Here is an 11,934-nt window from a genome sequence, read left to right as displayed (position 1 = left end):
ATCTCGAAATATCTCGAAAATCTCGAATAAGCATAAGCGTAAGACCGAAACCGAAGCGCCACTACGTGAGGAGATGAGAAGGTTCGTGCGTAGCACGCGCGGTCGTATCGTAAAAAGGAGAAAGGAAATCGATCTCGAAATATCTCGAAAATCTCGAATAAGCGTAAGCGTAAGACTGAAATCGAAGCGCCACAACGTGAGGAGATGAGAAGGCGCATGCGCAGCACGCGAGGCCCATCGTGTGTTACGATTTTTATTATTATACTATTATACGATTATTTCATTATTAATTGTTTTCAGTAAAAGTATGAATAAATAGATTTTCAATTGACTAGCTTGGAAACATTAGTGGCAACACTGTAGGATAATGTGACGAGTGAGAGGTGAGAGAGGTCCCGCCAAGTGACAGCTGACCAAGCCGTCGTTGCCACGTCTACTCCTGTTCACGGTCTCCCATGATTCTGGTTAGAAATTGTTAATAATAAAAAAAACTAAACGATAAATCGTCACCTAACAGGTGCCAATATTTTTTATTATTCTTTTCTCGTTTTTGGGAAAAAAATTATATTTTAATCTTTGTTTTAACCGGAGCTGTGTCAAATTTAGCGTTTTTCACATAAGACCCTGTGTTAAATAATGAATTTTCAACATTTTCATTTATAAAAACGAACGACAATTAAATGAGGAAAAAAATTACGATTCCGAATCACGCAGAGTTTTTAGGCCATTTGTTGTAGTTTTTAAAAATCTTTTAATTGAAATATGACCTAAGGGTAGAGCCACTTTAACGATGTCCAAGCGAGAAGTAGGATATTCGAAAAATGCAGCCAATTTTATGAAACTTTCTTCACATATTATTTAATCAATTTAGGCACTTCTTGCAAAATTGCAGAAACCCCAGGTTCAGGACAACAACAAAAATGAATTTTAAAGTGGCTGCTTGTATATGAGGTTAAGTGGGTCATCGATAATTTCAGTATTTTTTCCACATTGCCGACTGGTCGATAGGGCGGTCGGGTAGGGAGATTGTACGGGTTATCCAATGCTCCCTTTAACCTCATGTAAATGTAGCAACTTTAAAATTCATTGTTGTTGTTGTCCTGAACCTGGGATTTCTGAAATTTTGTAAGGGGTGCCTAAATCCTGAACCTCTCTCCTGAACATCGTTAATCCAAGCATTGAAAATTGTGAGGATGCTCTAAAAATTACAAAAAAAACCTCAAACTCCTGTAAATATACAATAACTTACGTTCCATTTATTTATTGCATTTCTTAACTCTGAAGGACTGAAGAACGTGCTTTACACTTAGAAATTAACAATAATAGTAATGAAGCTAAATAATCCCCTCATTGTCTCTTCTTAGCAGCCTTAACAGCCTTTGGTTTCTGCTTTTCCCCACCCGAGAGGAAGGACGTAATTACTTCCGACATTTCGGGCATGTTGTAACTCGTCAGATTATTCAACTGCTCCATCTCCTTCCTCGTCTCGGGGTCGTTCATTAGCTTTGGCAGGATCATGATAAGGACTAGCGGTAGAATCATCATGAGGACCTGGAAAAACAATTAATTGCAGTTAATTGCATCATGAGGACCTGAAAAAACAATTAATTAATAAAAGTCGTCATCAGGGTGACCACATTGACAAGTTCAATTTTCTAATCTCAAGTTTGGGACCTGAATAATTCATTTTTCAGTCACAAACACTTGAAATATTGCTCATTAATGAATAATTAATTGTTAAAGGTTACGATTTCAAACGCTTTGAAGTCGCTAATGACGTCACACAGACGGTCGAGCGCTGGGCCAATCACAGAATGACTCGAGCTGACCTAACCCAATCTTGAGGCGTGCCTCAGCTAATGGAGGAAGACAACTCCCCACTCTCTTCTTTTTCGACCAAAAAAGCATTACTGACCGTTTTCGTGACGTCATGACTGAAAAATTGGCCTCGAAAACGACTGGTTTTCAATTAATTATCATGAGATATCTCTATTACGTGAATCATTTGAAGCGTACCCTCCATTTCCAAGGGTTCAATGCATTTTCACAATGACGAATCAATTAAAAAAAAAAAGAACTAAAAAGTGAATTGAAAAATTGAATTCAACATTCACAAATTTCATTTTTTCATGCACTGCAGTATATCAATGAAGTGTGAAGATTGAAGAAATTATAGGATACGCAGAATCCTAAATAGACTGCGAAGTGGGATCTTCATTGAACTGTAAATCCAGAAATATCGAATCAAAAATATGAACAGATTATAGGGCTCAATGAAATACGAACGGTAGAAATAATTGATCTTGAGGGCCTGCGTCACAAACTGGCTCAGTGACAATAACTGGGACATTGACGGTATCGATGGCCAGTGCTCGAATTCGGATGATCTCATCTTACACTAGTGTATGTGGACCCTAGTGTATGTCATTGGAATGAATTCCGGGAAAGTGATGTCGGAACCACCGTTACAAACTTGCATGATGTATCCATCGGATTTCATCTTCTTTAGGGGAATTTATGACTACTTTTCTCGGTATTCGTAATCCAGTTTGAAAGATTGGGCGTATGTGTAAAATGGAAATTTTTAAGGGGAACTTTTATTTTATGGTTCTTGTAAGTGATCGGAGGACACATTGAGGATCTTTGATCATTAGAATTTACAGGGATTACAGTTATTTATGGTGAGGCAGTGAAATTATTGGATTTTCTTCCTTGGTTTCTTCATATTTTTTAGGTCAATTTGAAGGGGAAATTGTTGATAAAATTGAAATAAATTTTTTTCTTCGATTTTTTGATTTTTTGCAATTGGATTTTTCTTGAAACTAGCTACATGAAATATTTGATAAATAGAAGAAAGAAGCTGAGTTGACTGAATACTGCCTTTAAATATAGATATATAGAAGAAAATAAGAAGAAAAATGAAAAAGAAAATCTATGAGACTCAGAAGGTAATTGAAAGATTAATTATTATTAAGTTATTTAAGGCCCGAATGGATTAGCTTTCGAACGTGAAATGAAATTTGCATTTTTCAACAACATTCATCTATTATTTAGTAGAAGGAATTGAGTAATTTCACATTCCATACGATTGATTTTGCGAAGGTTATATCGAATACACAAAAAAAAATTGAAAAAATATTGAATTGTCCTTCCGAAAAATCAATCGTATGGAATTTGAAAGCAGTTAATTTCTTCTATTAAATAAAAAAAATATCATTGAAAAATGAAAATTTCATGATATTTTATGCCTACACTTTTTTTTTAATAAAGAAATTTTTTTTGCATGAAATATTTCTAATTTCTTTCTTCATCATCACAATTTCGCAGTGAAACAAATCATCAGAACGATTGTTGAAATGATAAAGATAATAATATCGAAAAAAGAGAAAATCCTCAAAGATATTAATACACTTTGCAATTCCCTGGTTGGGTATCATCATTATTGAAGAGAAATTCTGCATAAATAATTTTTTTTCCAGAAATCAATCTCCAAAATTATCGAGTGACTTCCGAGAAAAGACATTAGCACTTAAAACTCGTCGAAGAGTGTTAAACGAATGAATTACCATGGGATTGAATAAGAAGTCTGTTACTCTCCACTGCTCCCTGACTTGGAAATACCGGAATGGTGTCAATGGTCTCATTTTCAGGGGATACGGCACTTGAATGACTTGAGACGTCTGAATCAAGTTGACTTTTCTCGCACGGAATTTTCCCTTTGAGTTTATCTCCACTCGCACTGGCTCGTATGCGTAGTTTGGATTTATTACCTCAACTATGTAGGATCCTGACGGGACGTTTGATATTGTAAAGGTGCCGTCCTCCCTGAAAATTAATATCAGAATGTAGAAAAGGGATTTCTCACATTGTTTTTAACATCAAGAATAATTATTTCTGTGAAATGAAGCTGAAACTAGCAGAATATTCGTCAGAAAATTCAGTTTAGGGGGTATTTAGGTGCAGGAGAATCAAATAATCATATGTAGGGGAGGGTGGGGCAAAACGGACCCTTTAGACTTTTTTAAAATTATTCATAACTCAGAAACAAATTGATCAATTGAGCTCAGTTTAGGCTCGTCACAAAGGGAAAGAATTGTTCTTTGTATTGAAAAAAAAAATTATTAAATTTTATCAACATTTCAACCTCTCATTAACATTCTAAAAAAAGTCAAGTGTCCGTTTTACCCCAACCTCCCCTATAAATGTTTTTCAAGTGCGAAAGAGTTTCTACATTACTTAAAAACATTTTTACACCCCTAGATTTCCCTGAGACAAATCTTCTGCTGTCGAATTTTTCGCCAGTTTCAGCTTCATTTCTGCGAATGTTACTTTGCAAGTATATTAGAAGGTGAAAGAATCGCGAGAAGGGATCGAAAGATTTTTTTTTTCGTAGAAAATATTCTGAACCACACGAATCACTTGACATTTTACATCAAAGCTACTAGCTTTGGGTTTTTTTACAAATTGATAACTGAAAAATTTTGTTTTTCTGAATCACCCCAGATTTATTTGTGAATTATGTACTAAAAGGGTTTATCTGAAAGGAAGCAGTCGAAAGAAATTTAGCAAGACACGAAAAAAATTGTTTTCATTAAATCTAAATCTAAATCTAAAATATTTAAATCTTGTTTTTAATTTCATAAATAACTATTTCTGTAAACCTCATTTTGCACTTTTGACATTTTGTGAAACGTTAATAATTCATTGAACCGTTGATGAAATGGGATATTTCGTTCGTCGTAAATGATGAATTCAGTAGGGAAGTGGTAAAGAGAGCTAAGTCAGTTTTGACTATTGACCAGTTTTCAATCAATATCTCGGAATCTAAGAGGCATAGCAAAATTTTTGTTATAACATTTTTTGTGGAGCCGATTGAGTGTTACAACGAATGTCATTGCGAAAATTTCGCTATCTCCCTTAGATTCGGAAATATTCCTGAAAAACTCAACTGGGAGATAAGTCGACTTATCTCCGTTTACCACTTCACTACTGAATTTATCTGAGTCATAAAAATAAAAACCATCAAGTTTCCATTTTGCCCCACCTTCCCCTAAGCATGATGTTGTTGAATTGAAATTATTAGTTGCAATTGTCTCAATTGTGCGATTAGAACTAGAGGATTATCTCATGATTATTGTTCAGACAAAGAGATTTATGAAAATTCATCAAAACCAATGTTTTGCAGAACATTTCATGCCCACAAAAAAAATCTGTTCACACTGTCTGAATCCTTTAGTTAGCGAGATAGATATCAGCAGTAAAAATGAAAGGAAAACAAATTACCTCAAAAATCCATAATACTCTCCCCCATTAGCCATGACATGTGTCATAATTTGCCAGCCTGTGGCACCCGCATGCTCCCAGGGAAAGACTTTTCCCTCGATGACATACAGATCTGTCGAGGAATCCTCATCGCCCTCGGCACTCACTAAATTGCACAGAGTTCCCAATAACACGAGAAGTGTAAAAGAATTTTTCACCCACGTCATGTTGATGTTACTTTCATCAGGTTTATTCACACCTGAAATCAGCTGCAATTCAGTCTCAAAACATTTCCAGCATAACCAACGTGAGATGCATCTAAGAAAAATGCCCTAGGGGTTAGCCCCAGGGACTTTCTTGTTCTGGAGTTGTGCGAGGTGACACTGCGTGAGCAAGTGCGATTGGGCAGTTTGAAAATTTTTCATTGCGGCGGCAGAAAGAGAACTGATAAAATGCTAGAAATAAACTCATAGAATCATGCTGTTCCATCCGGATTTTTAAGGTTTTAGTCATTTTTACGCGGTTTTTTCGTTCAAAACAGAATATTCTGTCTAGTTTCTTCTCCAGGAAAAAATTGGTGTTACCTTTTTGTCAGCAAGCCTGAGGATAAGGATAATACTTGTTTAAGATCCTAGATTATACATTCTTTTTGCTTCCGAATGAAAGCATTGTTTTATATTCTTTTCAAAAAATATATTTTCTGATTTTTTTTTCATATAGTCCAACCAAAACTTCTTTTCTTGCATGAACTTAGTTTGAGGTAACGAGTTTCCATGGTTTCTATTGTCAAATCGTTGATTTGTCAATGAGAACAAAGGAAAACAATTTTTTCCGAAGGGAAAAGAAATTTTGGTCCGACTATAAGGGAGGATGGGGTAAAATGGACACTGGACTTTTTTTTTAAATTATTCATAACTCAGAAACAAATTTATCAATTGAGCTCAGATTAGGCTCATCACAAAGGGAAAGAAATGCTCTTTGCATTGAAAAAAAAATTATTGAATTTCATCAACATTTCAACACGTCATTAATATTGAAAAAAAGTCAAAAGTGTCCGTTTTACCCCAACCTCCTCTATAGATAACAATTGAGAAAAACAACTGCAAAAAACGGATCATTGTTTTTTTTCTTGGTTTAATTGTTCAACTGTTAAACTTTTCATTAAATACAGAGAATGCACCAACTCAAATAAAATGGTTATATTTATCGTATATTATTAACTATGCATGAACAATTCTTCAGGAGTAATATATTATTTTCAGCTATTTTGTTCTTACAATCTAGGATGCATTGGAAGTTTATCGATAGCTGCATCCTAATTTTTCGCAAGCAATCAAACGCCAAGTCAATAGAAAATGAAATGAAATGAATGTAACACTAGACTAAAACATAAATTTTCTCTGAATTAAAAACGACATTAATTTATATCTCAAAAAATTTGTTTTCATCAAAACTCCATTTGCATGGATTTGTCAGACAATTTTTCCCCGCAATTCAAGATTAAATTTTTAGTCCGAGAAAAAGTTAATGCGAGTTTTTTATTCCATCAAGATGATGTCATGTTAATACAAAAAAATCTTTTCTGAGGTTTCCTCTGCAAATAAACTGATGCCTACATCAATATTTTCTCATAATAAACAACGAACTTATTCATCTCCTCAACGTCAAAAAAAATTGAATGCATGTATATTTTCCTTAGCACCACGCACGATAAAATTTAATGGAAAACTCTAGTCAATTCGCTAGACAATTCTATTGAATTTTTCTTCAACTTTTCTATTAGTTTTCGGCTCATTCTATTAAAATATTCAATAGAAAAAATTAATAGGATTGGATTTTTCTATAAAATATTTTCTATTGAACATTTCAACAGAATCGGCCAAAAAGTGGTAGAAAATTCAATAGATATCTAATAGAATCTAGCGAATTCGCTAGGTTTTTCTATAAAAAATTTTTTCCACGTGATATGCTCCTTTATTCCATCTAATTAAAAAAATCTTTACTTCCATTCACTTTAAAGGATCCCGTAAATATTATCTCGTGAAGGAAAATCAAAATAATCTTATGTCTTAATTCTACATTCTTATTTTTAAGAATATCTTTTTTTATCTCTCCAACATCACGGAAAATATCAAATGCATGCATATTTAATCCGTGCCTTGGAATATTTATCTCTCCATAACAAAAAAATCTTTACTTCCATTCGATTTGACCCCGTAAAATATTGTTCCGTGAAGGAAAATCAAAATAATCTCATGTTTCAATTCTCAATTCTTATTTTTAAGAATATCATTTCTTATCTCTCCAGTATCACGGAAATTATCCAATGCATGCATATTTAATCCGAGCCTCGGAATATTTATCGCTCCTTACCAAAAAATTTTTACTTCCATTCGATTTGACCCTGTGAAATATTATTTTTGAAGGAAAATGAGACCAATCTAAAACCTGAATTCTTATTTTCAAAAATGTCTCCTTTTCTATCCCTCCAACATCATTGACATTATCCATGGAATATTTTTCCTTTCGCAATAATAAAATAATATCCCCCCCCCCTAGAATATTACTTTGCGAAGGGTAGGGTAAACTGCCCAGCAGATGGACCGCTCAGTAGAGAGACGTTTGTTTTTTAGCATTTGAAAAAAAAAATTAGGGGAGGTTGGAGTAAAACGGACACTTTTGACTTTTTTTCAAATGCTAATGAGGGGTTGAAATGTTGATAAAATTGAATAATTTTTTTTTCAATACAATTCTTCCCTTTGTGGCGAGCCTAAACTGAGTTCAATTGATAAATTTGTTTGAGTTATGAATAATTTTAAAAAAGTCTAAAGTGCCCATTTTACCCCACCCTCCCTTAATCGAAAAAGAAAAATTCAAAGCAACAATTCACATTTCAATATTTTTTTGCGTACTTTCCTATTCAAAAGTAGCTCGTCCATCTACAGGCCAGTGTCCACCTACTGGGTAGCTCACCCTAATCAAGCAAATCCCCTCAATTTTTCGTGTTCAAAATCGTCAACACCATGCCCTTCAACATCCCGAAAATCCTCACCAGCGTAGGTGAGCGGTCCAACTTCTCCGCCACAAATGAATCGACGTCCTGCTTCTTCGAAAAAACCTCAAATACCTTATAAAACAACAGCCCATTGAAAACCCTGTGCACTGGCACTTGCGCATACGGAAAATCCAGAATGGAATTCAAGAGAATAGCACTCTTCAAGCATCCGTGAAACTGCGTGAACGTGTGGATGACGACTGTTGAAGGATTCCTAATGTACTGCCCCTCCTGGAACAGTTCGATGAAGAACAGTGCAGCCGCGATGCACTCCTCCTCGGTCACCATCTCCATCACTTCCGTGAGCCTCGCGTCCTTCATCCCCCTCCGATCGTCCTTGGGCTGCATCAAGATGTCCCTCCACCGCTCTCCAAACTCTTCATGAAACTTCTCCTTCGACCTGACGACTCCAATCTCCCCATCAATGACGCCGACCAACATGGTCATGATCACCGAGAGCGCATGAGCCTCAATCTTCTCAGGAAGAGCCTTCTGCTGCCTCATCCAGAAGACCAACGTCGCCACGTAGAGCCTCCACTCCTCCGGAAGTTCGTCCAACACCCCAACTCCCTCGACCCCCAGAGCCTCATCTAAGAACCTCTTCCTCTCCTCCAACTTCAGCTCCTTCATATCTCTCAAGTCAACCGTCGACGCCTCAACCTTGATCTCTTCCATCACTACCTTGTTGTACCTAGCGTAATACAACTCCAAGACGTTCTCACCATTGCCCCGCAGAGAGCTGACCAAGCTGAACATGGCCTTGAGAATAGGAACACTGGGAATGCAAGTGGGGGGATAGGCGAGGGCCTCATTCGTGGGTTTGAGAATCGCCGCTGAGAACATCATCATCTCGAAGGGAAGCTCGCGGACCTTTGCCCTCAGAAGATCCTCGATCAGCCATTTCGGGGACATCTCAACGAGCTCTTGCTCAGAATACTCGTAAGACATCTGCATCTTGCCACTTTCCATCGCCTTCGTGGCAGTGATTCCCCCCAACGCCATTGTCTTCCTGTCATTCTCGTCAAGAATCTTGAGAACCACCTCCTCAGGAAGCTCCAGGGCACGAAGGGCCAGAGGGGATCCAAAGCCAAGCGCAGCGATGCTCTTCTCAATTTCCTCACGAACAGTCGGCCTGTGCCTCGCCTCGACGTAGTAGAGAAGATCCGCCACAGCCGCCCGCAATGACGAAAACTTACTCAGCCATCTGAATGTCTTCTCGATCTTGCGTTGATGAAAGTTTCTGACTGCACTGTGGATTGATGCATTTATATGGCTGACGAATGACCCCATCATATCAGCGTCCAAACGACCGCGCCCATCCTTCGTCCCGAGAATTGTCAGCCCGAGCGGAAGTAGAGACGCATAGAGATTGTCGAACTTTCTGCAGAATTTTTGGACGCTATACATCTGGCATGACAACCAATGTGTCTTGGAGTGCCCTTCCCCTGTGGATCGCGGGGTCCGCAACAATGTGTTCCAGTGGATGAACTTTGTCCCCTGGATGTAGAAGTCTCCGTCTTGTGAAAGCACGGGGCAGTCGAGGGCTTTGGCAACTGCCACCATGGTTTCGTCGGCCTCCATTATCGTTTGGACGCATTTGAGTTTTAAACTGTCGATTACACTCAGGAAAACATCCTTCATGAGGTGCTGCATTGTGCAGTCTGACGATATCGAATTTGTGAGTTTGTCTTGGAATTTACGGACGTATTGGTCTTTGCTGAGGGCGTCGACGGAGTCCAGGATGATTATGGGCCGAATGTTGCAGAGCAGGAGGGCCTCGAAGAAGGTTTTCAGGGCCTCGGCGAAGATGTCGTACTGTCCGCCAAAGCTTCCGCGTTGTTTGTCGGTCGCGCGATAAACATTGCAGTAGACGTTTACACCGTCGATCACTAAATCCGTGTCGTGAAGCTGGTAGGGCTCCAGAAAATAATGCGAGTTCTGGTTTATGTAGGTTGACAGCCCACGAATACCCATTGTTGCTTGCAATTTTGTAGGCTTTCGATACGAATGTCGAACTGCTGTTATTACGCGTTAAATTTCTGCGGCGGGCAAGAGAGAGCTTCTTCGGTTTTGTACTTCCCACAGATTCGTCTCTTATGCTGAAAGTCTGAAGTTGACTGTATAGGCGTCGTCATGGCGATATTTGCTCAGGGGAGCGATTTTGCGCGTTTTTCTCCAACTAAAAATGATTATTTTTCGCCAGCTAGGAGGCGCTTTTGAACCGCACAATGACCCGCGGAGGGGGATAACGATCACTGAATGGCTGAATTTAAATTCCCGCCATTTTAGTCTACCATTCGTGCGATTGTCGTCCCCCTCCACGGGTCATTTTGTGGTTAAGGAGCGCCTCCAAGCGGGAAAAAAATAATCATTTGTCGTTGGAAAAAAACGGGCAGAAAAAACCAAAGAGGATAGACTAAAGTAGCGGCTCAGATCCGGGGGTTTGGCCGACCCCCAGCGTGTGGTTAGTACGACCCCTTGGCAGAGAGGGCACCGCGGCAGATTTCGGTGTCTGGCCGAGTTCGCTATTGGGGACGCTATAAATCGCTGCGATATCTGATGGGTATCGTCTGCACTAAGAAAAATGGCCGTCCGATGGTTTGTCGTTGGTACTTCAATCAATTGATTTCCAAATCCGATCAATTAGCCCCTCATGTATAGATATTCCAAATTTTTATTTTTTTCCTCATTGAAGTAGTTTTGAAGAAAATTGCGAGCTAATAAAAAACATTTGCTAGTACTTTTTTTAAAGTAAATTTTTGAAAAATCACCCCTGAAAAAAAAGGCGTTATTCCCCCTATTTCATTATTTCCAAAAAATTTTATCACCAATCGGTAGCAAATTATTTGAAGATTTTTGCGAGTTAAGAAAAAATCGTCAATGCACTCCTATTATTGTGTAAATGAACAATTCCAATTTCAACTGAAAACCAGAGTTGATGACCAGAGTTTGTAGCAGAGATGTCAGACAAGATATGAACGTTTTTTTGGGCTCAAATGAAAGAGCGGGTCGAGAAATGACGTGCTAGAGCCTCTAAACATGACAAATGTCTCTAAAGATGATATCTGTTTTCAATTGAAAAGCAGAGTTGTGACATCATTGTCTAGGAGGACAATGGGGTCTAGGAGTATGTATAGAACATTGGGGTCTAGGAGTCTCCCCTGGTTCAAAACCATCTTTAGAGGTCCTAGCACGCCATTTCTCGACCCGCTCTTTCGTTTGAGCCCAAAAAAACATTCATATCTTGTCTGACAGCTTTGCTACAAACTCGGGTCTTCAACTCGGGCCTTCAATTAAAGGCCCGAGTTGTAGACCCGAGTTTGTAGTAGCGATGTCAGACAAGATATGAATGTTTTTTTTGGCTCAAATGAAAGAGCGGGTCGAGAAATGGCGTGCAGAAGTCTTTAAAGATGACAAATCTCTCTAAAGATGATGTCTGTTTTCAATTGAAAAACGCAATTGTGACAACATTGTCCAGTGGGGTCGAGGAGTCTCCCCTGGTTCAAAACCTTCTTAGAGGTCCTAACACGCCATTTCTCGACCCGCTCTTTGGTTTGAGCCCAAAAAAACATTCATATCGTGTCTGACATCTTTGCTACAAACTCGGGTCTTCAACT

General features: G+C 38.2%; 2 protein-coding genes across 2 annotated transcripts; both read right to left on the bottom strand.

Moving 5' to 3' along the window:
* Positions 1-1,234: 1,234 nt before the first annotated feature.
* Positions 1,235-5,931, bottom strand: LOC114841402 (ER membrane protein complex subunit 7 homolog). The gene is made up of 4 exons (XM_029126380.1): positions 5,905-5,931; positions 5,284-5,531; positions 3,567-3,825; positions 1,235-1,551 (listed from the first exon to the last, which is right to left on the bottom strand). Exons 1-4 carry the CDS (start codon positions 5,929-5,931, stop codon positions 1,348-1,350), a joined length of 738 nt encoding a protein of 245 aa, XP_028982213.1. The 3' UTR covers positions 1,235-1,347.
* Positions 5,932-8,254: 2,323 nt separating this feature from the next.
* LOC114841401 (protein asteroid-like) lies at positions 8,255-10,291 on the bottom strand. Its single transcript, XM_029126379.1, has one exon. The coding sequence runs from the start codon at positions 10,289-10,291 to the stop codon at positions 8,255-8,257; it is 2,037 nt and encodes a 678-aa protein (XP_028982212.1).
* Between the last annotated feature and the right edge of the window lie 1,643 nt (positions 10,292-11,934).

This window comes from Diachasma alloeum, unplaced genomic scaffold, assembly GCF_001412515.2.
Source record: "Diachasma alloeum isolate Michigan unplaced genomic scaffold, Dall2.0 Dall_scaffold_00379, whole genome shotgun sequence".
NCBI classification, from domain to species: Eukaryota; Metazoa; Arthropoda; class Insecta; order Hymenoptera; family Braconidae; genus Diachasma; species Diachasma alloeum.
The sequence above is the reverse complement of the archived record's forward strand: the minus strand, read 5'-3'. Positions and strand labels throughout refer to the sequence as shown.